Source organism: Erigeron canadensis, chromosome 3 (assembly GCF_010389155.1).
Source record: "Erigeron canadensis isolate Cc75 chromosome 3, C_canadensis_v1, whole genome shotgun sequence".
NCBI lineage: Eukaryota > Viridiplantae > Streptophyta > Magnoliopsida > Asterales > Asteraceae > Erigeron > Erigeron canadensis.
In genome coordinates, this window is record NC_057763.1 from 46,365,622 (window position 1) to 46,392,151 (window position 26,530).

The 26,530-nt window shown below is 31.5% G+C and overlaps 1 protein-coding gene and 1 long non-coding RNA gene across 3 annotated transcripts; one reads left to right on the forward strand and one right to left on the reverse strand.

The window, feature by feature from the left end:
- Window positions 1–1,017: 1,017 nt before the first annotated feature.
- Window positions 1,018–5,181, reverse strand: LOC122591663. Of its 2 annotated transcripts, XR_006322699.1 has the most exons (6): window positions 4,740–5,181; window positions 4,026–4,094; window positions 2,422–2,592; window positions 2,206–2,326; window positions 1,722–2,016; window positions 1,018–1,309 (listed from the first exon to the last, which is right to left on the reverse strand). It is a non-coding gene; the product is annotated as an uncharacterized LOC122591663 (long non-coding RNA). The 2 variants fall into 2 exon arrangements; XR_006322698.1 differs by lacking the exon at window positions 4,026–4,094 and having other exon boundaries at window positions 4,740–5,180.
- A 2,012-nt stretch (window positions 5,182–7,193) lies between these two features.
- Window positions 7,194–8,997, forward strand: LOC122591662 (lactosylceramide 4-alpha-galactosyltransferase-like). The gene has a single exon (XM_043763916.1). The coding sequence runs from the start codon at window positions 7,433–7,435 to the stop codon at window positions 8,813–8,815; it is 1,383 nt and encodes a 460-aa protein (XP_043619851.1). The 5' UTR covers window positions 7,194–7,432; the 3' UTR covers window positions 8,816–8,997.
- Window positions 8,998–26,530: the final 17,533 nt, after the last annotated feature.

A 26,530-nucleotide genomic window follows, 5' to 3' on the forward strand; every position in this document is an offset into this window, starting at 1 on the left:
AAATTAACAGGCTTATAAACTTTCTATCTCCATTCTCATACAACACACCTTTCTTTTAAATTTTAATTTTTACATAGATATAAACATATATAAAAAATCAAAATATTATAAACACCATAAAATGCTCTAAAAACAGTGAAGACCAACTATCTAAAAATCATTGTTCTCGATATTTGTCTATTTATATATATATATATATATATATTAAAAATAAAGGATGATAACGGCTCAAAATATCTTCTAAATCAACAAATTAATTACCCAACAAAGTGGGGTTGCACTTTAGAATCCTTATATTGACCCTATATATGCTGGTATTATTTATTTAGCTTCCCGTTGCAACTCTCTTGTGTGTAATGCCTACAAACTTAATGTAAACACTTATCCAAATCCAAACATATATGCAATAGGTTATCACGACTTACATAAGCAAGAAAGATTGGCGGACTATTTGTTAAAAACTTAACTATTACCACATTTAGAAAGTGCCAATGTATAAAACTTCTGTTTTGAAATTTATTTTTACTGAAACATATATATCCATTTTGACGCCGTAAGCTCAATTTCAAAGCGTTAGATTTGACACAACCGATTCTTGTAATCACTTACTCCTCTGACCATGTTTTGAAAGGCTTTGTGGTTTTAAGAGTGACAATGTAATCTTTCTAGCAATTCAGAATGCAAGAGTTATAATTAATTCCTTTTTTCAACATCTCATGTAATTTAGAGATACTTAGCTAGAAATTGAGACACTACAATACTATAGGCACTTAAAGTGATTGTAATTCCATAGCAGATTTTTGTACATACAACAAGAGATCTTAGTGACAATGAGAGTATTTAAAAACAAAGATGAAGCCACCAAAATCAACCTCGCGACCCAAACCAAACATGTCAAGCCACATCCGTTCACGGCAAACTCATCACATAAGCCAAACGCCCCTCACCAAAACCATCCATTTCATCTCCCAAAGTTCTTCACTCAACGCTAGCAAAAAGACCCACAATAACAGGTGGTAAAGAAAACGGTATACATAGCATATACATATCAGCTACAAAAGATGTATCGACTAAAAACAGTATTCAATGACATCCTTATACATAAATGATAAGTAAAACAAAAACATATCAGGTTTTAAAATATCGATCAACAAACCTTCAAGAAGTAGGTTGGCTCAACCATAAACTGGCCAGTTTCAGCCCATAGCCCCATACTAAAGTTACAGGTTTAGATTCATGACCCAACCCACCCATTATGCCAACACAAACCTCAAGAAGTAGGCCATGCGCTGCTGAAATTTCAAGCTTCCTGCATGGAGAAAAAGTCATGCTTAAGCTTTATATGCCCCTTCCACTAACAATAAGTACTTAATTATTTTCATCTCCAAAAAGCCCATTGAGGATTATAATAAATTGAAAGCATCCTGCAGTTAGGATATAGAGACATGACCCTAAACCCTTCTCCCTAAACAATACCCCACAAAGGTAAAAAAAAACCTTAACTCGAGCAAGAATATCAAATTTCATGGTATTGACTCTTTTAATCACTAAAACTAAGGGCCTTAAGTGCAATAGTCTGTAGGCAACCCATTTATTAAGAGAGTACTTAATTTTTTTATTACCAAAACCATCTAACTAAACTATTTTTACAACCTAATGAACGTGAACCAATATGGGAACCAAAGAAACAAAAACAAAAAGATAGAGTCAGGAAAACAAACCACAAAGCAAACTGGACCACATAGTGCAATGCTAATAGCGCCCTTGCTGATCGCTTAAACAACTGCTCCCCTGTCTCATCAAACAGGACCATAATAGTTTCTGCAGTTACATCGGTCAGACCTAGCTGTAGCCTGAACCTCTTTTCCATTCCAAGAAAGTTAAGTTTCATTGAGGAATAATTATTAGTCAAAGAAGCTAAAAGATACTTCTGTTAGGATGTTTCTAGTCAGCCCAACTTATATCCCAAACCCATTTGACCCATTATCCGAACCACCCAGCTTGACAATGGTAACTCTGTAAGATATAGTTCAACATGATGACAGTGAGAAATTGAAGCTACAATGTAAACTTTTACTCATGTATAAAAGTAGCATTCTCAAGGCAAGCATGCCGATAAAAAAAATGTAAAAAACAATACATGACTTCTGTTTTATATATAAATGAGATCAAAAATATAAATAAAATTTAAGATACAATAAGTACCTTTTTTCAGATCGACTGGAATTTATCCACTGCATCTTTGGTGGTCAATGAAGATTCGACAGTGCACTCATAACCCGAGAAGCTAAAGGTGAGGGCAAAGGCTGCCCATACACACCTGATTCTTAGCAAAAAAATATAAAATGTGTGTTAAACAAAGGGATAAGAAATGGAAAATTAGAATCTGAAACAACTCCATATATTATGAGATATACTAACTTTGGAAACACTGTCTGGTACATCAACTTCAAGGCTATATGAGTATATGATCTACGTAGAAATTCTAGTGCAACATAATATGCACTTCCAACACACGAAATCAGGACTTCGGATTCTTTCCCCTGTTTTGTATGTTATAATTAAGATGTGTAGAACAAACTCATTGTTTTCCTGCCATAAAATCGCTACTTTATCATAACCCTATTTATATATATAAATATACACGAAAACACGATGATGGTTAAGAAAACACGAGAAAAAAATGGATTCAAGATTATATACGATACAAAATTGATATTTATTGCAAAATAACACCTAATCAATTTCACCATCCAATGACATAAAAAACTGGCGTGGACCCCCCATCTAATTGACAACCACGGTATTATGACATCAGCCCAACTCCTCTATCTACCTTTTCTATGCGTATATACAATTTTCTATACGAATACAATTTTTCACAAAGTATAAACACCTCTAAATACATACCAATTTCATAATCCAATGACCTCAAAAAGTGACGTGGCTATCTATCTATTTGACAGCCATGTTTTCGTTACATCAACACAACTCCTCCTCTAGTCTTGTTACCAAATGGAAAAAAGTATAAACAAATTATTGTTAAACAAAATTAGGTTAACCAAAATTAGAACAACCAAATTAATACCCATAAAGATTAATGAAAGGAGAATGGTTGGTTTGGAAATACCTTTTGCATTACTCTTCACATTCTATATGCAATCTACAACCTTTCACAATGATTTTATAAGATTGTATAATTCATCTCATTCGGCTCAGACATGATCAAGTATGAGCAATGATTCAACATGGTTGCATCAAAGAAAGTTGTCATGCGACATCAAGGTCACATTAACATCTCAAATGTCACGCCAAGGAACACATAAATTCAATTTTTTTTGAGTCAATACACATCATCATAGCCAATAAAAAGGGACGTTTATTATCGGTGGGTTTTACTTCGGTCTATGAGGTAAAATTGCAAAATTATAACACCTAATCAAATACATCATCCAATGACAAAAAAAAACTGGCGTGGACACCCCATCTAGTTGACAGCCACGGTTTTGTGACATCAGCCCAACTCCTCCTCTAGTGAAGGAGGAGAAAAGGACCAAAATGACATTGGTACAATCAATATAAAAATTTTAAATAAGATATCTTCATGTTGGTAGTAAAAGGGAGGCTCAGACATGTTGTAACAGAAGTTTAATAGCCTAAGATCAGCCATGGCTGCAATTCACAGTTGCAATAAAGAATAAATTGCCGTCAGGATTGCCTAGCCAAGATACAGATCAGATCCGGTCAGCAAACTTCTAATTTTGCTCTAAAAACAAAAAACACTTAATCATCGTCATCATGACCTCTCTCATGTCCCTAACCAAAAAAAATTTAGAAATACTTTCAACATGAAATTGTTCATGGTCATGTGCAAAAATCCATTTTCATCAAAAATATTTGCCAAAGTCAAACCTGCACTATAAAACCCATTTTCATCAAAAATAAAGTGAAACTTAAACTATAAAACCTAATTCCATCAAAAATGTCATTACACCCATTTCTTGAAGAATATAGCTTTTACTAACCTTAAATGGCAGCTTTTTTAAAGAGAAGCATCAACAGTTTCATTGCTTATGAAGGCAACCGTTCAAAACCTTCAAAAAATATAGTATACAACAATGAAATTGATAAGTGGTCACTAACTTGCAAATTGACAGCTTCACACCGCCCATCATATTCATCCGGGGTCAATAGGTATTAGTTAATAAGCAGGGTTGATGTACCTTATGTCAAATCTTTGGGAAAACCGGCGTATTATAGAAAAATTGTTCAATATTTGCCACTTTATATATATATATATATATGGTGAAATAATTCATTTCTATGCTTTCTTTTGAAGTACTCAAACATGATAATTTCCCTCTTCTTGATCATTTTGTTGCAAAGTTGTAAAGGTTTGTCATCCCATAAATACTAGACCATTATGAAATAAATAACTCATGAAGCTTTCTTCCATTCCTATACAACCAAATGATTTCCAACAACTGTAATAGGACAGATCCACAAAACTAATTTATTCATGTAAATACTCATATCTGATTTCATTAACAAACTAATAGCAATGCTGACATAGAAAGTGACCCATTTTGTACATGATGAAAATTATCAAAAAAACATATTAGAAAAACATATATATGACATGAGTGCTTTCCTTTAATCCTACCAATGAACATGACTAAGTACCAATGAAGATTAAATGAAGATTGGAAACTGAAAGATAAATGAAGAGTACTAATTACCTCAGAGATCTTTTTCTCTTCTATAAAACTGATTGAAACCTCGGCATGGCCTATGATGATTTCCACTGCACCAGTACCTACACGAAACAAATCATGTGAAAAGTACATTACTTCATCCGTATAATGCATTTATATTAAATATATACAAGTAAAAACTCAAAATACAATACTCAAATATAAATCCATGATACAAATCTTGTTTAATGGGTTTCCGTCGATAATTCTCATAGTCCTTGTTTTGTCACCGTATTCTTGGCAGTTTTGCATATGTGACAATCACTGCCCGCAAACATTCAAAGATTGATGAAAGGATTTAATATGTGTTAAGAAGATAAAGATATTTGATTAAATTGACTAAATTCAAATCTTGAAATTTTGAAAAATTGAGCTTCTTTTCAAAAGATTTCAAGGTCGTCTAAAGATTTAATAGCCAAAGCAGAAAACAAAAACTTAAACATGGACATTATTACCTCTTTGAGAACCTCCACCCTTTTCTTCCTTGCTATTTAATTCGACAAAAACCCTAAGAACTCCACTGATTGTGGTTTGTTACTTGCCGACCATCAAGTTCATCCATCAGGTTCTATAGTTCATCCTTCAACTTTTGAGCTAATGAACTAAGAGAGGAACTCACTTACAAATAATTTAGGTTTACAACCAACTTTGAGCTAATGAACCCAATGTTTCTATGGGACCTTATAATTCATCATATATTTATTCGGCTCAGACATGCTCAAGTAAGAGTAATGATTCAACATGGCTGCATCAAAGAAAGTTGTCATGTGACAACAATCACATTCACACCTCAAATGCCACGCGAAGGAACACATAAACTTAAGTTTGTTAGAATCAATACACATCATCATAGTCAAGAAAAAGGGACAATTATCATCAGTGGCTTTGTTTTGGTCTATGAGAAAGATATGAAAAGTTAGAACACCTAATCAATTATCATCAAATAGCAATTGTTCAAGAAGCAAGAAAACGTAATCGGATCCATTTGTCACCAAGGAATCAATCACAAAATTGTGACCAAATTCAACCAGCATCAAAGGTTCCAATCAAATTGCAATTTTTCTCAAACGAAAAATAAACCAAAAACACTAATCATATTGAACTCCAACTCAGAAGCCACGTCAAGGGCTTCAGCCCGACCCACAAATTTCACATCACCCCTGCAATTTGTAAGTCAAATTTGTAAGTACAATAAACAACTTGATTTCCCAACTAAAAATCCATTTCCCCAAAAAAACATAATTTTTGAATATATGATGAATTATTACAAACAGCCTGTCACAAAACTTTTCACAAACACTTGGTGTGCACCCACATAAATTCAACAAAAAGAAATAAAATTTTGTAAAAAAAAAAAAAAAGAAACTCAATTCACATATAAATAACACTAATAACATCATAACAAACAATGATTCAAAAAACAAAACTGTGAAATCTATGAAAAAGATTAAACCCAAAGATGAAAAAGATGGTATGAAATTAAATATAAAAGCCCAAAGATGAATACAAATATATATGTCAAAAACAGAAAATACCTCATGATGAAAACCGTATCTCATATCAGCAGTATCTGATCAACATACACAACTCAGTTGGTATCTCCATACATAAAAAGGTAATAGATATAGATATACAACCGAAGAAGAAAGGGAAATGTGAGAAATAGGGGCACATGAAAGAAAGTGAGAATGAGAGAAAGAGGAGCACATGAAAGAAAGTGTGGAAGAAAAATAGATCTGACACTTATTTCTCTCTCCATTCTCCCTCCATACACTTTTCTTTCTACTTTCAAAATTCAAACGCCCGCCCACAATGTATACAAAAATATATACAAATACACATAGTATAAACACCATCAAATACCTAGCAATTTTATCACCCCATGACATCAAAATCCTATGTGGACTATCCCTCTTGTTGACAGCAGCTATTTTGTGACATCAGCCGAACTCCTCCTCTAGTAGAGGAGGAGATGAGTATAGATAACTTTTTAAAGGTTAATATTTGATGAAATTATTATATCCAATTTAGAAACAAACTATCAAAAAGTCTAGGTCATGATAACAATAATCCTACGGGTTTCTATCATTCTAGACTAATTTCAATCAACTCGGATGGTAAAAGTAAAAAAATAACTATCAATTCAAAATTAGTTATTTTCATTAAAATTTGTGGTAGTTATACAGATTCCTTTACTGACGCCATTACAAAGTCACCAACCTGAAAAACAAAGTCACCAACAGTTAAAAAGTGTATCAATTTTTTGTGTTTTACACTTTCACCCCATCTTTATCAAAAGTTTAGTGGAGAAGTAGTTTATTATTGCACCTCACCAAACTATGCAATTATGCATGTGGGCCTTTTTTCATGGATCAACATGACTTAAATACTACCAATTAATTAATCTTCTCCCACTCCCACTAAATGACAAACCAACCTTCATTCCCTCCCTCCATATTTCTTGATCCAACCAACCTTTTTCAGTTTTTTGGTTCCAAATATTTCAAAACATGAAGAAATAGAAAAAGCACACAAAAACACAAACACACACATTTCTAACTTTTTGCCGCCATCAAGAATGCTCATCTATACTTTCCCTACTACCCACCTTCTCAACAACACATCAAACACAAAACTATGAATCACACAAAAGGTTTTTACCTTTTGATGATAAATCAATGGAAAATAAGAAAAGATCCTTCTTTGCTGTTTTATCTTTTCTCTTGATTCTTTTAATTTCTTTCAACGGAGCTTCTATCTTCTCCATAACCATACCGGAAAATGTCGCCGGAGATTCAAGAAACTTGGTTTCTGTATCATCATCATCTTTGTCAAACTTGATGTACTCACTTGAAGAAGAAGAACAAAACCCATCTGTACTTTCAAATACCCATTTCAAATCACATGAAAACTCGGTCACCGGCGCCGGAGATTCTTTTGTACAACGACAAAATGAGCATGTTTTTGTAGTGAAAAAAGAAACCCCAGATGTAATTTCAAACACCCATTTGCCCCTTTTGCGTAAATCTCATAGTTTACAATTTGAACCAGATGCTTTTCCAGGAAAAAATAATAAAAAAGTATTGGAAGCGTTGACTTTTTTGGAGTCAGTTGACCGGCGCCGGCCAGGGGAATTCCGGGAAAGAGTGAAGGAGTTTTTTAGTAAGAATGAAACTTCTTGTAAGGTTCGTTTCTTTATGACATGGATTTCATCATTAAATTCATTTGGTAAAAAAGAAGTTAAATCAATTGAGACATTATTTAATACACATCCAAATGGATGTTTATTAATAGTTTCAAATTCAATAGATTCAATTAATGGTAGACACATTTTAAAACCCTTTATAGAAAAAGGTTTTAGAGTTACCGCGATTTCGCCTGATTTAAAGTACTTATTTAAGAACACGATGGCAGAATCTTGGTTTGTGAAGTTGATTAGAGATGAAGTTAACACTGGTTATGTCCCATTAGGCCAAAACTTGTCGAATTTGCTTCGATATTGTTTGTTGTATAAGTTTGGAGGTGTTTATATCGATACAGATGTTATTGTGTTAAAAAGCTTCTCAAAGTTAAAGAATTCAATAGGAGCACAAACTTTGGATTTGAGCACAAAGAATTGGAGTAGATTGAATAATGCAGTAATGGTTTTTGATAAAAGGCATCCATTAGTTTATAAGTTTATAGAAGAATTTGCATTAACTTTTGATGGAAACAAATGGGGTCATAATGGTCCTTACTTGGTTTCACGGGTAGTGTCAAGGCTGGAAGGTAGGCCGGGGTATAACTTTACGATTTTACCCCCAACGGCGTTTTATCCTGTGAATTGGAATAGGGTCCGAAACCTTTTTCGTGGGGCTAGAAATGAGACTGATGCAAAATGGTTAAGGGGTAAATTCAGGCAGATTAGAAGCCAGAGTTATGCTGTTCATCTTTGGAATAAGCAGAGTCGAAAGCTTCAGATCGAAGAGGGGAGCATTTTGGGAAAGATTTTATCGAATCGTTGTGTTTTCTGCAATTCATCTACAAATAGCAATGTAAGTACACAGTTTAGTAAAACTTGAAAAATCTTTTTATCTTTTTGTTATTAATGTGGTAACGAATCAAGTCAATTCAATCCACATTTAGATTAGAATAGAAATTAGATGAAAAAGAAGAAAAGCATACAAAGATCCAAGCTTGTAGTGTTGTTAATTTTTTGGTTTGGGTACAAGTTAAGTTAATTTTAAGAAAGGAGATTTGGTCATTTGTTTTGTATAATTTTGGAAAGCAAACATGGGATGTTCCTATATGGTTGTGTTTCTGCATCTTATGGATGTCTATATTTTTTCTTTTTATTAAGATTAATCAACCCTAGTGTGTTACCCATTTAGATGCAAGTATTTTATAACTATAAATATCTAAAGTAGTGTAGCACTTTTATGTGTTGGAAAGCTTTAAATTGTCTTATGAGCTAATAAGCTCAACAAGTAATTGGAGGTTTGAAGTATGAAATCTTTTACACGAACTTTACTTTCAAGTTTGAGATGATTGTATTTGAACCATGTGAATTTAGTAGGCTACAAGCACACCGTATTTTATAGCATTGCCCCTTTTTTAAAAAGGTTAAAAAATATGTACAAAAGGTACAACAATCATTATGTATTTATTGATATATGGTATGCATTCATCTTGTCTTCTATATGTACCTTCTATGTTTAGCATGACTTCAGTAACAACCAACATCTATCTATATAGTGCATTCTTCAGTTAGCTGGTAGTATTTTATGGTCCAAATGTTCTAACTAAAGTAAAATTTGATACTCAGTTATAGTAAACAACACTCACCTAAGAAGTTGTACCATCATTTTGAACCGGGTCACTTATTTACCCGTATGTTGGGAAGTGATTACATTTATATCATCACCGGACCAGAGGATTTTCACCAATTTATCTTCTTTTTTTTATTTTTTATTTATTTACATGTGATACTTATATCGCAATATAAGCAAAAGTCACTTTAAACAGTTTATATATTTATAAAAAATTATACATTATGGAAATATATGGTAGAATTATTATTATATATTACCGGAAACCTACCTTCAAGGCTTCAAGGTTAAGTGCATCTTAGTTTTTTGTGATTTATCTACCTTGTATAAATGGTTGAAAAGTTGGCGATATATATAAAGATGGGTATATAACACTAGTGTTATAAGCATGATTAATTGATATGTTAATGATCAACTTTGGTAATAAAATGACCCTTTGTTAGGGATGGTTTCGGTATGGTACCGGTAAAACCGTACCGAAACCGAATTCACCAAAAACTCAATCCCGATACCGTACCGAATCTACCGGTTTCGGTACCGAGATTTTCGGTATAGTACCTGTTTTTTTTTTTTTTGAGCTTTAGCTAATGACGTAGGCAATTTAGTTTACTTACCAACCATGACTTCCTGCAACTCACCACCATCCATGCGATTGCTTTCTTGCAAATCAAATACTATTTTTATATACATCACAGTACATTTGTATTATTAAGAAACCAAATCTAAAACAAATCACGAACTATAAGTATTAATTCTACTCAAAATTGGATGTGTATTTAAAAAGGTGATATGATCTCGATGGATGAAGTATATGAACTTCATTTGAAAGTTAATTATTTATGTCAAGAAATGGTATAGATTTTGTTTTTGGATAGGCAAATTTCATAAACAGAAGAAGAAATGGTATAGTTAGAGTGTCAAGTAGCCAAATGCTCAGACGTTGTCAAACCCACATTCTGTTGTATGTTATATCTTTTCTCAACAATGGAGTACCGAATAAACTATCCATGTTGTTGAAAAATCGGTATCCATATCGGTTTTCCTGTACCAAACCGATTAGTACCGAAACAAAAAATGACCAAAACTAAATACCGATACCGATACCGAATCCCTATAGGTACCGGTACCAGTCCGATTTCGGTATTTTGGTAATTTTGCTCTTCCCTACCCTTTGTAGACAACTCAGCTATATCTTGTGAGCTACGTACTGACTTGAAGTTAACCGACCCGTGCCCACATAATTGAAGTGGTCCATGCTGTACAACAATTACACCACATGGTACAGTTCAAGCGTCTTGCAAATGCTTATCTTGGATTAGATTTTGGATGTGACATTGGTTTAGTACCATGTCCACCATGATGTGCAGTGGCGGAACCAGGATTTTTAATTTAAGGTTGCCGAATAGTTTTCATGATACTAATGAGCATAATAGTTATACTATAAAATTAAATTGTACTAGTCTGAGGTTGCCAATTACCTATAAACAAAATAAATACATAAAAATAGTACTAGAATTATAGAGTTTTATAGATATTGTAAGGTTGTCATGGCCACCACATAGCTCCATCACTGATGACATGTGCAAAAGATGGGGTTTGTCTTCTCAATACATAGCTCCATCACTGATGACATGTAAACGATGGTCACTGCTTTACATTGAGTAGTAGGTTTGTGTTTGAGTTCGATAACTACTATTGTCGAACTCAATCACTTTAATGAGCTCCAAATCAAATTAATGGCTTGTTAAAAGCTCGGGTTGATCTCAACCTATACAAAGAGACATCTTATTCTGCCAGCTATAAGCCTATAACGAGACACTATATGTGGTATTGTGTTAACCATATGTGGAAATAGAAAATCGATAATACTAATGAAAAGATCAAGCAGTCCATACAATTACAAATTATCAAAATATAAAATCTATGAAAAAAATCTTTAAGATATGATACATATCAATATACCATAAGTTGAGATGCAACACTGAAAATATATACGGTACCAAACAATATGTTATGTGGGGAAAGAAAAATCATGATGATGTAGGGTTCGGATTCCATGTTCATGAACCCGAAAAAGTTGATGTAACATTGGCTTTATGTGACACTACTACAAAAGCGATTTCTTCTATTATTATTGTTATTATTATGGAGGAAAAAACTGTGTAAAAAGATCTATATCTATTAAAACGGAACTAATATTATGTGGAAACTAAAAAGTCCTTTCCAACCATGTAAAACTAAATTATGTCTTTTTGTAGTAGTATGATGATTTCTTCACCACCACTTTGAATTGTTTACACATGTTCATAAAGCATTGATTATCATAAAGTAAAAAAGAAAGAAAAGGGTATTGTTTATATAGTTGTAATAAGTCATGGTAATTATAACAATAAGAGATCTGCTTTATTAAAGGAAAAACGTTTGATGATGATTCCACACTGATTCGACCCAATTTCATTATCCAAAGGACTTTAACCAGATGATGATCTGTCAATGCAATAAGACGGTAAACATTTCAATTTTCTAGTCCCCAGGCTGGTAAATATTCACAAGATGTATGTATACAACTTTAACCCAATTAAGGACCAATCTATCGTTGAGAAAATAAAACTACGTACCTAGTTATATGATAAGGAAACTTCCCTTAAATAGCAAATGAATTTGGAAATCTCTCTTGAAGCATTCATATATCTCGACTTAACGCCTCTTCTTTGTTTAAATTCGATATCCCAATCCATCAAACGTGATACTATATGGCACTCTTCACCGACTAAACTTCTTAAGATTTTTTGATCGAGATGGCTCGTGATGTTTACTTAATAGTACTTATTATCGACTCTTTTACTGACAAATACCTATCGATTTGGCATTATATATATAGCATCTCATTGATTCCGATGTAGTCTATTAAGAGAAATGGCCCAGTACACTGAAACATACATAGCCCAATAAGTTATTCAAATGGCTTACAATTTTATTAACATTAAAACCCTAACGGAGGCCCAAGTAAGTTGGGCTGGAAGAAATAAAATAATCAGCCGCAAAATACGTTAACCCCGTTGTCAATTTCTTTACCGAAGTCTTCGAAACCCGCGTTTCACAAATGATCACTAATGATCACGAGCATGATAACCACGCAATGCGACGGTGATAACAGTGACAGTGATGTGGTGGCATCGACGGATGGTGACGGCGCTGACGACGCTGATGGTGGCGGCAGATGCATCAAGTGGTGTAGATATTTGAAATAATGATATTTGATTTAAAAGAGTAGTGAATATCTTTTAAAAAAATAATAAAATGATTGTGTAAGTTAATTCATTAAGGGTAAAAATGGTAATTTCGCATGTCCCACAAATCTTAACTTTTCAAGATAGGGTATAAGTTTTATATAGTAGTATTAGACGGATGCTAGCACGATGCGACGGTGATGGTGGTAGTGACAAAGGTCTGACGGCAGCTACGGTGGTGGTGGCGTGGTGGTTAATGTAAATTAATTGATGTAAGAGGGTTAATTTAATTCTTTAAGGGTTGGAGAATCTATGTTAAGGTATTATAGGTAAATAGGTGAAGATATTTAAATTAGTGAATATAGAAGAGGGATAATATGGTCATTTCAAAATCTTAAATATTTAAAAGGGGAGGAGTTAGTTTGCTTTATAAAGTAGTATAGAATTATAGATATAGATAGATGTATTTGTCAATAACTTTTCACTGTATATATAAAGACAAATTATTTTAAAGATTTATAAAATTGTAAAAAAAATTTAAAAATCTTTTTTGAATTAAAATTATTTATTATGATTACTTAGGCATGTTTATATGATTATATAATTGTTTAGAGAAACCATCGAGCCTATTGTTGAGCAATAATCGGGTTTGACCCAACCACAACTAGTTTTACCTGTTTTTGGGTCAAATGTAGATTGTTTTTTAGCGGTTTTTTCCGGTGTTGTTTAGGCAAAAAAAAAGGGGAACCTGGCTCGATTTGAACTAATACCTACCCGACCGAAAACCCAAAAAATTGAAACAGGTATTCAAACATCATCGAAAACCCGAACCGGTTTTGGTTAAACAGGATTTTCCCGGGTAAAAACCAATTTTTTGAAAAATCCAAGTTTCTGGACATGCTTATTAATCGAGCCTTTACCATTTTTTCAGGCACCACTGAAGAGGAATCCATTTTGTTGCAAGGTGATGGGGGCATTTACATCTAACAGAGTTAATATCACATGTAATATTAAGTACAAGTTTTAAAATAACCATGAAACCAAACCGGGAGTATAATCATACAACGGATTGATGGTCCTAAATATGAGATAGCTTGGTCTTTATGGGTGAGGGTTTTTCTCACGTCTCTTCATGTAATTGGTGTGAGTTTTTTTTATACCCTTTTTGCAATCTTCGCAGTTCATGTCTCAAGAGGTATTTAGGAGTCCACTTCTATTTCGTGTTTGTTTTCCTAGATAATTTAATTGTAATTGTACTTTTGTTATGTCATTGAGTGTTTTGCTTAATGAATTTTCCTTTAATACTATTCTACTATTTTAAAAAAATTTGCTTTCTAAAGGCTTTAAAAATCGGTTTCTATGATTTATTTTTTTACATTCTTCTTTCCATTTAAAGTGTCATGTTTTAGATTTTAAAAGTCAAAATTTTCTTACTTTGACCTTAGTTAAAATAGTTTGTGTTTGATAATACTTGATGTAAATTTTATGAATTTATTGTGTTTTAATTAGTATAATTTTTATTAAGTTTTATATAATACAAGAAAGTATATATTTAAGGTTAAAATTTATAGAAAAAAAGACTTTGAAAATTAAAAGGTGAAGTTGTGAGGAAGGAATAGCATGAGATTACTTAGAAGACAAGGATACCGTCGATTAGGGGCTGAATACACAACAACATGACATCCTACGGAATCCACGTATTTGGAATTGTCAATGTCATTATCAATCAAAAGGATTTTCACAAATGTGTCACTATCCTATCCTATCCTATTGTGACTGCACTTGCCACTAGGCGACCTTATTTCTCAAAAATAAATATAAATAAATACTCGTATTACGGAGTAATAAATCATCAAACGGATTTTCACACCTTTATTTCAAGGCAAACTTCAATCACCGCAACATAATAAAACTAGTATCATCTTTCAATTATTTCCTAACAAATCGAATTCGGCCTTTAAGTCTTGCATATTGAGGAGGTCTTATAAATTGATTGGTGGTCTATTTAAGTTTCGTAATGAAGGAATCTTTTATCTTGGGATTCATCGAAGCGAAGTCTTGTTTAATTCGATTAGCCCTTTTTCTATTGAATCTCCATTAAAAATACACTAATATGTTTTTCCTGAGTTAGGAATAATCCACTTTTAATTACGTAATTGTGTTCTTCCTGAGTAGGTTGAATTTTTCTTTATCGACTTTGTTTATAAATATTTTATGTTTTTAATAATATGTTGTTGTTCTAGAAAAAATAAAACCAGTATCACAGCATTTAAATTGGACATTGGACCGTCATTTATTAAAAAGTTCTTAAAAGTATATCTTTTTTTTTTCCTAACTATATACAATTTTTGAAATAAAGTTTTTAAATTAATTAAATTAATTTTTATTATTTTAATAATAAAAAAAATGTGACGTATTTATTTTAATCTCTTTAAAAAGTGTTCTCAATCTAACTTTATAATATATGGCGGAAACTGAGTGTGATTTAGATTAATTTTTAATGAGGTTTTAAATTAAATCAGCTTAAGTAGACTACGAAATCAAATGCAGCTTTGTTGAGCTTTCTGTGTATGTCAATACGAAAGATCCAACCAAATTCTGATTGTAACTTTATTAAATTTATTTTATTTCTTACTTCTAAATAAGCATATGGGTTTAATAAAATATTATATCAAAGACTCGATAGCAAGTTGCGGTTGCACTTTTGAGTTGGTTGAATATGACGATTTGTTAAAGTAGTGTATTAATGTACGCGCAATGCATGGTTAATAATGATTTTTCAAAGTTTTTAGATTATGGTGTAATCAAATTTCGATAATCATGAGTTTACAATTCATCAATAAATCGAAGGATCATCATGTATATATTGTAACAGATTTTTTTTTTTATTATTATTATTAACTGTAACATTGGGCTTAATTAAGGACATAACTCTTCGTATACCCGACTTCAGTTTAGCCAATTAAAAATCACACCCAATTAATTGGAAGAAACCTATATAAATGAGAAAACCCAAAACCCATGACCAAATGATGGTTTGTCGGCAACTTGTAACAATGGCTCTTGTGGAACACACGCCCACGTACAAATCAATGGTGGGAAGGTAGATAGTGAGGTTGCAAAAGAAAAACATGTTAAAAACTGACCACTGATCGAGACCTATAGATGATATTTAGCAATTTATTTTCTTTCTTATGATTTTACCCCACAAAACTTGAGTAATTGGAGAGCATGCCTTCAAATAAATCGATATGCCATTTGGCTTCATGGAGGATCATCATCAGTTCATAACATATTAATGGTATATATATATGTACTAGAATAATATCAGAAGTGAAACCACTTTTCACTAATTTTTTTTATTTCGAATAAGAGTAATGTAACAAATTATCTTTACTTTACGTGTTTTTTTTTAAAAAATAAATAAATAATGATTGCGTTTTACGAAAAACAAAATACTCATAATTCATACTCGTATTATACCTGTTATTTGTATTAACCAAGAATATATTACATAAGACAATATGTTTACATAATGTTTATCATCATTAACTAATTGATATAAAATTAAATTGGTGATCATAAACCATTTTATGTGTATCAACATTAAAGGAATGATTTGCTTATCTTAGAAGTAATTCGAAAATAATCATGAAAATATTTAGATTAAGCTCTATGCAACTGAGTAAAACACCATCACTAGCTAGAAAGATACAAAAAAAAAACTCATTTTTATTCTATATCAGCATAAATATTTTATTTGATTTAAATACGATCGATATATATGATTCTGTTAGAATAAAGTATAATAAAACATAAATTTTATACTCATAATAATATTTCATTTTTTAATATACAAGTGTGGGGTTAACAAGACCGACCAAGATTGATTTCCTGCAGTCTCATGTGTCGTTTTCAGAGAATTTTGTGTGTTAACAGATATACACAATTTAGGATTGCTAATTGATTCTTTCTTCCATTACTAATATAATTATTATATATATATATATATATATTGACAAGTGAATTTTAACTCAGACACATATGATGTGTGCTAATCACACAACGAAAGGATCTCATACTAAGCGGATCTTAAATAGTCTTTCTCACCATACCACATCCTTTATTGGAATTACCGTCGAGGAGAACCTACCAAGGCTTGAACTCGAGACCTTGGAGTAAACTCCTCGGGGCCCCGCATAACAGGTTTAGTGAAACATCCCTGGCCACTGGGATTTAACCAAGTGGTTTAATTATTGATTTACATAACTTTTAATTATAGATATGTTATTAATATATAGCAGCAAAAATATATTTTTTATATACATGTGTTATACAATTCGAAAACGATACCCATAACCTATACAACGATAATGGGAGCTCATATTAATATCACATGAACTAATAATTTATCACAATTGCTATTGTCAAGATATTGTTGTATATGTATCAAATTGTACATAGCGTAAATTCATAATTTTTCAAGTGAAATAAAATTGATGGTAATTATACTATTCTTTGTTCCGTTATTTATATTATATATATTACCTTTCTAAAAAGATAAAAAAAATTGATGGTACAAGTTTTAAACTAACACCAAATAAAAATTATGCTAGATATGCGGCGCGCGCGCGCACACACACACACATATATATAGAGTTTTGTTTATTTACATCCTTAATTTTTCAAGGATCTCAAGGGCTTAATCTTAGCCCTTGGATCATTCTCATCAATGGTGGAAATTAACATTGACCCCTAATTAAAAATAAAACACGGAGGGGTATATTCGTAATTTACACTAAAAAAAATAAGACTCTATCTTTCATTTATCTTCTTTTCTTTTTCTCCTGATCAAAACACACACACACACACACACACACAAACACACACTCTCTCTCTCTTCTACTCCTTGGACAGTAACCACCACCAACTTATCTGACCGCCGTCGCCGCCACCACCACCACCACCACCACCACTAAAATCTGGATCTTCATTTCAAACCACTAGCAACAACAACAAATAAAAGATGATATTTTAGATATTATTAAAGTGATATTTTATGTAGTTTATGTTTTTAATATAAAAAATGGACAAACAAACCATTTTTATCCATGATTTGTAGTCTTTTTCTCTTATTTTTGTTTTTTCATATGATAAGAAATTGTATTATTGGTTGTTGTTGTTTAAAATTTTTATAATGAGTTTTGCCCACAAAGTGTTTGATGAAATGTCTAAGCCAAAGTGTATGTACTAAATCAAATTTCGAATATGAAAGTGTATGCTTAAAATCATTTTTGATTTTATATATGATTTGTTTAAGGAAGTCATTTGCTTTAACTAAAATAAAATCATATATGATTTTGTATATGTTTTCCCCAATGCATACGTAAAATCATTCTTATGGATAATTCAAAAATGATTTTGTATAAATATGAATAAAATCAAAAATGATTTTGTATGGATAATTCACACTATGTTTAAAATCATATATGATTTCAAACGGTTATATTTTTATGCAACTTATTTTGGTTTTGACTCGATGTAATATACAAAATCATAAATGAGTTTCTAAAGTTTTCCTCTAATGTATGTGTAAAATCATTTTTGATTTTGCATAGGTTTTCTAAATGATGCATAAAATCATTTTTGATTTCGTATTGTTTTTTTATGAATGAGATGGAAGTTACCTAAATGTCCTACACAAAATCATATATGATTTGGTATACTTGGTTGACTAATTACGACTAAAATCATATATGATTTTGAATAGGATTAATGATATCGAACTCGGATTTTACTTTGTAGTTTAGGGTTTAGGGTTTGAAGTCGTAAGGTACGACTTCAAACCATAAACCCTTAAGCGTACCGTATGGACCCGTCCCCCTCTTGTAGGTTTTAGTATTTTAGGGTTGAGGATTTAGGGTTTTAGAATGTAACTTTCCCCTCGGGTTTTACTTTGTAGCTTAGGGTTTAGGGTTTGAAGTCGTAGGCTAACCCTACCACTTCAAACCATAAACCCTTAAGCGTACCGTATACATCTGTTCCCCTCCTGTAGGCTTTAGCCTTTAAGGGTTTAGCATTTAGGGTTATATTTTATAGGGTTTTCATATTGTAGCTTAGGGTTTAGGGTTTGAAGTTGTAGGGTTAACCGGGCTAACCCTACCACTTCAAACCATAAACCCTTAAGCGTACCGTATACATCCGTCCCCCTCCTGTAGGTTTAGCATTTAGGTTTTAGATTATTCCGAGGTTTTTATATTGTAGCTTAGGGTTTAGGGTTTGAAGTTGTAGGGTTAGCCCACTTCAAACCATAAACCCCTAAGCGTACCACATACATTTGTCCCCCTCCTGTAGGTTTTAGCATTTTTGTTTTTTATATGATAAGAAGTTGTATACATGGTTGTTGTTGTTTAAAATTTTTATATGAGTTTTGCCCACAAAGTATTTGATGAAATGTCTAAACCAAAATGTATGTACTAAATCAAATTTGATTATATATGTATTTACTGATTGTACAGTCAATCATATACTTGATTGTACATATATCTATTTTAAAATATGAATTTGTTAAATTTGTGTTTTGTAACTTTGTTTGTGCAATCAAATTTGATTATGTATTGAGTTTGTAGTTACTTGTGTGTTTGTGACTATATGTCTATAATCAAATTTGATTATGTGTTGATATTTTAGTGATTTCTATTTTTGCAACTTTATGTCTAGAATCGAATTTAATTATATATAGAGATTTTAGAGATTTTGATTTTGTAACTTTGTTTGGACAATCAAATTTGATTTTGTATTGAGTTTATAGTTAATTTGATTTTGTGACTATATGTCTAGAATTAAATTTGATTATATGTATTGATATTTTGATTTTGTAATTTTGATTTTGTGACTATATGCCTACAATCAAATTTGATCATGTGTTGATATTTTTTGGGATTTCAGTTTTTACAACTTTATGTATAGAATCAAAATTGATTATGTATAGAGATATTAGACAAAACAAATGAGCTCCATATCAAGAAACCTATTCAATATCAAATTTAATTTTATGCATATGGTGTCAAAGTTATACAAAATCAAATTTGATTTTATGCATACATTTAAACAAAACAAATTTAGCTCATACCAAACAACCTACACAAAATCAAAATTGATTTTACGCATACGGTTTCAAAAACCTATACAAAATCAAATTTGATTTTGAATAGCTTTAATGATACCAAACTCATTTCTTTTGTCTAGATGTATGAATAAAATCAAATATGATTTTGTATGGGTATTTCACACTATATGCTTAAAATCATTTTTGATTTTTAAATGGGTTTCTTGGTATGTAACTCATTTTGTTTTGTCTCCATGTGCTATACATAGCTTTTCCCCAATGTATGCGTAAAATCATTTTTGATTTTGAATAGTTGATTTTGAATAGGTTTTCAGACTTTATGAGTAAAATCAAAAATGATTTTGAATAAATTTCTTTTTAAGGAAGCCATTTAGTTGACTCAATGTGCTACACAAAATCATATATGATTTTGTATACGAATATTTTCTTGACAATGTATGCGTAAAATCATATATGATATTGTATACGCTTTTCACACTATATGCATAAAATCATTTGCCTTGTCTCAAAATACGTAAAATCATATATGATTTTCGATAAATTTTTCATAGTGTATGCTTAAAATAAACTTTGATTTTGAATAAGTTTATTTGTACGGAAGCATATACAAAATCATATATGATTTTGAATATGTTTAATGATACCGAACTCACTTTTTTTTATCTAGATGAATGAATAAAATCATATATGATTTTGTATAGGGTTTTGACACTCTATGCGTAAAATCATTTTTGATTTTGAATGGTTTTCTTTGTATGGAACTCATTTGGTTTTGTCTCAATGTGTTATAAAAAATCATATATGATTTTGTATAGGTTTTCTTCAATGTATGCGTAAAATCATTTTTTGATTTTGAATAGGTTTTGTCACAATGTATGCGTAAAATCATTTTTAATTTTGAATAATTCATTATATATAGGATTTTCACACTGTAAAAGTAAAATCAAATATGATTCTAGGCATAAGAACACAAGTAACTAAAACCTCAATACAAAATCAAATTTGATTGTACAAAACAAAGTTACAAAACACAAATCTATAGAATCTATATACAAAATCAAATATGATTTTACACATACAGTTACAAAAACAGAAATTTCTATAATCTCTATACATAATAAACTATGATTATGAACATAAAAGTAAACAATAACAGATAACAAATTGAATTTGATGTTACTCATACATTTTCACAAAACAAATGGAGTTTATATCCAAAAACCTATACACCAATTTAATACAGAATCATAAAGTTGATTAAATCATATTATCAAACATTGATTTAGACATTTCATCAAACACCTTGTGCAATACTCAATCAAATGTGATTTGATATTAAATCATATATAAGAAACTTTGGTTCAGACATTTCATCAAACACTTTGTATGCAATATTGTACCAAACAACAAAGTCAATTGAATAATTAATAAAATTTAACAAGTTCAAATGTTAGAGTAAATCTAATCACATATTATCAAATTACATTTGATTATCACCTGAGAAAATTCGAATTTACATAACAAAAAATCATAATGTTCGTATTCAATACATCCTTCAATGATATTAACTTCTCAAGATCCATTGACGATGACTGATGAAGATGATGATGACGACGGAAATGATGGCTGTGCCATTTCGATTGGAACGTGACGGTGACCTAAACACGATGAGGGTAGTGGTGGTGGCGGCGGCGATGGTGGTGGTGGTGATTTCCCAAGAGGGGGAATGAGAGAGAAAGAGAGATCTCTGTGTGTGTGTTTGGAACTAGAAAGGAAAAAAGTGAGATAATGTGTCAAATGACGAAAATACTCTTCTGTGTTTTTTTTTTTTAAATTTCAATGAGTCGTAGATCTGTTTTGATCCAAGGGCTGAAATTTAGCCTTTGGGTTTCACCAAAATTTGTGTTTTCACATGAATACAACTCTATGTATATATATAGTGAAAAGTTATTTTGAGAACCATTTTTTTTTTGCGAGAACCTTTAAGAACTTTTCAAATCAAGCCCAATCGATGATTATTCTTTACATGAAAATTGTTTTTTGATAGTTTTCTGAATAACTTATGTGTAATTTTGAAGTTTATAATTGTGTGGAGCATGGATTATCATCCGTTATACAATTATTTGGAGATTTGGATTCTTGATCACATGTGCACGAATATTGCTATGATTACATGTGATCAACTTGCATACATGTGATCATAGCAATATTCGTGCACATGTGATCAAGAATCTAAATCTCCACATAATTGTATAACGGATGATAATTCATGCTCCACACAATTATAAACTTCAAAATTACACATAAGTTATTTAGAAAACTATCAAAAAACAATGTACATGCAAATAACAATCATCGGTTGGGCTTGATTTGAAAAGTTCTTAAAGGTTCTCGAAAAAAAAAAATTCTCAAAATAACTTTACCCTATATATATATAGGGTAACATTCCAGTGAGAACACTTAAAAAACATCATTTTGATGCATTAAAAGTCCATAAAACTGACATAGTGCTTAACTAATTATCATTATTTAAGTATGTAACAACACCCCATCTGTCAAAATTGAGAAAATCACGTTTTTTGTTTTGTGCATCCATCTTGGATGCATATTCATCAAAACGATGCATCCAACAAAAAACTTGATTTTTTCACTTTTGACGGATCAATGTGTTGTTAAACACTTAAATAATGATAATTAGTTAAGCACTATGTTAGTTTTATGGACTTTTAATGCATCAAAATGATGTTTTTTAAGTGTTCTTACCGTTCTTATTTTAAAACTGTTCTTATTTGATTGCTCCCATATATATATATATATATATATACTTTACATATCAAAATCATCTCCGACGAAAATTGAGAAATATATATACAGTATATGTAGGTAGGGGAAAAGATTGGCATATTTGAAAAATGGCCACAATATCTAATTTAATATTCTCAAAGATTTTAATTGATTATGTTTTGGTGCTATCTCAATATCTACAGGTACCTTTTCCTAAAAATTTTGTTTATACATAACGACCTTTAGGGGGCAAGATGACCGAAACTGTAGGCTTTTCTGATAACGAAAGTTAAGAACTTATTTCCAACAGTAGTTAAAGATTATCAAGTAATTAATTACCCAAATCATGAAATATTAGAGGAATGTTATATATTCATCATTTTAAAATAAGAATGGTAATAACACTTAAAAACATCATTTTGATGTGTTACAAGTCCATAAAACTAACATAGTACATAACTAATTATCATTATTTAAGTGTTTAACAACACATTTGTCCGTCAAAATTGAAAAAATCACGTTTTTTGTTTCGTGCATCCATCTTGGATGCATATTCATCAAAATGATGCATCCAACAAAAAACGTGATTTTTTTTTATTTTGACGGATCAATGTGTTGTTAAACACTTAAATAATGATAATTAGTTATGCACTATGTCAGTTTTATGGACTTTTAATGCATCAAAATGTAGTTTTTAAGTGTTCTCATTTATTCTCATTTTAATTTGGTTCTCATTTGATAGTCACCCTATATATATATATGATGATTGTGCAATTATCTCTAAATCTATACTATATTATAAATCAAATAAGGTTTCAACTTTCAATTTCAACAATATACATATGATAACCATATATTAAGACTAAGAGGAGTGGGAAGAAGGGTAGGAGGGGGCGACTTGTGCCATGTGGCATGGAGGGTAAAAAGAGTTGCCCCTCAAAAAAGGTGGAAATGAGTGGGTTTTTAAGTAAGGGGCGACTTGTGCCATGTGGCACTTTCAATGATTGATTTTAATGATTAATTTTATTTTTGTTTTAATTTTTTATGATTTTCATATTATTATAAAAATAACAAAATTTCTATAAATAGTAAAATAAAATACTAACCATTAAAATTCAAATCCAACACATACAAATTAAAACATAAAAACCACACATCAAACACATAAAAAAAAATTATTCGATACACAAACACAAATAAATAACTAATAACTAATCATCATCGCTAAAGTAGTCATCGACTTCCAGTGGCACGTATGGTGGATGATTTCCCCTCTTGTTTTCCCAAAGATGATCTACCAAATCCGCTAAGAGCATGTTGTAGGTTTGGCTATTTCGTACGGCTTGTGAATTCGCGATCCGTTGCTCCATTGAAGTTTGTTGTTCCCAATACGTCGGGTCTAGTGTCGCTCGGCAAAGTAAAGGCGGACCAATCGCGCGTATGCCTCTTCACGTCGACGTTCCAGAACCGTTCTTCTTCTAGGCGAAAGTTGATCTTCCTCGTCTTCCGCGGCTTGAATCATAGTAGTAACCGTCAAAGCAACGGTACTAAGAATAGCGTCGTCGAGATCGATTGAATCATCGGATGAAGAGGGTGATGGAGGATCCATATCCGTAATATATGTATATATTTATGTAAAAATGGAAGAAGATTTATGTGTGTGTGTGATGATGTTTTGTATATATGTATATGTTTTGTTAAAAATGGAAGAAGATGAAGATATATATAGGAAGGGGAAAATTAAAAAAAAAATAAAATAAAATAATTAGCCGTTAATGGCATTGGAAAGGGGGAAAAATTCTTGAAGTTTGGAGTGGTCAAAGGTGGAACGGGCGAGGGGAAGAAGTCGGGCAAAAGGGAAGTCGGTGGACCGGGGTGGTGTGAAGGGCGACGTCGAGCGAAATGGGGCGAGGGTCGGGCAAAAAGCTAGCCACTCCGTTTAGTCTAATGTCCTACAACTTTCAACTTTCATATTCATCTCTCTACTTAAATTTCAACCAATCATTTTTTTTCTCTCTCATCAATAAATCATTTTATTCCCCTAATTCATTCAAAATATTTTATCTCAAAAATCGTACATCGATAAATCATAAAAACTACGAGTATATGGGTGTTTATAAAATTTCATTCTCTTTCATTAGAGATGTTATTCAATATACTTTCGACGAATTTTTAAATACGAGTGCGGAGCCCGTACGGCTAAAGAATTTGGCTATCACACTTTATGACCCATCACATCCTATAACCTATCACACTCTATGACCTATCAACCCACCATAGAGGTGTACAAAAAAACCGGGTTGGAACCGAACCCGAAAACGAAACTGAACCCGAAACTGGTCAACAACCGAGTTTGACCCAAACCAGCGGTTACAAACCGGTTTGGGTTTTCGGGTTTTATTTTCGGTTAGAAACTGGGTTGAGTTCGGGTCGGGTTCGGTTTTTGGTCAAAAAAACTGAGTCAAACCCAGCCAATAACCGGTCAAAGTTTGACCCCAAACCGGTTTCAAACCGGGTCAGGTTGGGTCAAACCCGGTTTTGGTTCCATTGGCCAAAAACCGATTCGGTTGGGTAGAAACCAGTTTTTGTTCAACTCTAACCTACCATCTCACCGCCGCAATGCGCGGGTACCGTTCTCGTATTTATAAAAGAGAAACCTTAATATAAAATAGGAGAAGTTTGGACCATCGGATACTCAACTGTTAATTAGAACCATCAGATCAGAATGATGATGTCATATACCATTTATAACTTTTTTAAATTTAATAAATTTAAACGAGATATGTCACCCGGGCGTTGCCCCGGGAGACATTACATTTGTTAACGATTTAATAAAAAATATTATTCAAGAGATAATGTGCCATAAATTTTTTGAAGAAAACGTGTATTATTCAAATTATTAAAAACTGACATCTGTCAATTAAAAAGTGAACTGTAAAAGTTTTGTTTGGAAGTGAAAGTCGTTCACATAAAAGTTTAGTGCTAAAAGTGTAAGAGACTTAAATGTTGTGGTGAAAATTAAAGACAATCAAAAAGTATAAAAACTTGGTGCTAAAAGTATAAAGGGTTAAAATGTTGTGGTCAAAATAAAATGAATAGAAAGTTTATTATTCTTTACAAGTTTTCTCATACATTTCTTTTTAATATATGTGTTAAAAATTTTGTTGCTAAAGTGTAAGAGGTTAAAATGTTGTATTTAAAATAAAAGATTATCAAAAAGTAGAAAAACTTAGTGTTAAAAGTGTAAGGGGTTAAGATGTTATGGTAAAAATAAAAAGATTAAAAATTTTACTATTATTAAAAAATATTTTAGTTTAGTGCTAAAAGTGTAAAGATTGAAAGTTTTGTGGTGAAAATAAATAGAACAAAAAGTTTACTAAAAGTTATAGTTTAGTGCTAAAAATGTAAAGATTGAAACTTATGTGGTGAAAATAAAATAAATAAAAAGTATACTATTCTTTACACGCTAAAAAGTATTATAGTTTAGTGTTAAAAGTGTAAAGATTGAAACTTCTATGGTGAAAGTAAAAAGAATAAAAAGTATACTATTACTAAAAAATATTATAGTTTAGTGTTAAAAGTGTAAAGATTAAAAGTTTTGTGGTTAAAATAAATAGAACAAAAGGTTTACTAAAAAGTATTATAGTTTAGTGCTAAAAATGTAAAGATTGAAACTTATGTGGTGAAAATAAAAGAAATAAAAAATATACTATTCCTTACACGCTTTACGATATTTTGTTTTTAATATATACTATAATATGGTAATTAATTTACAAGACTTGGTTTGTAGGAAAAAAAGCGGGTCGACCCACACCTGACCCGCTT

Excerpts from the sequence above, each read along its gene's own strand:
- LOC122591662 (XM_043763916.1), top strand. The coding sequence starts at position 7,433 with ATGGAAAATAAGAAAAGATCCTTCTTTGCTGTTTTATCTTTTCTCTTG.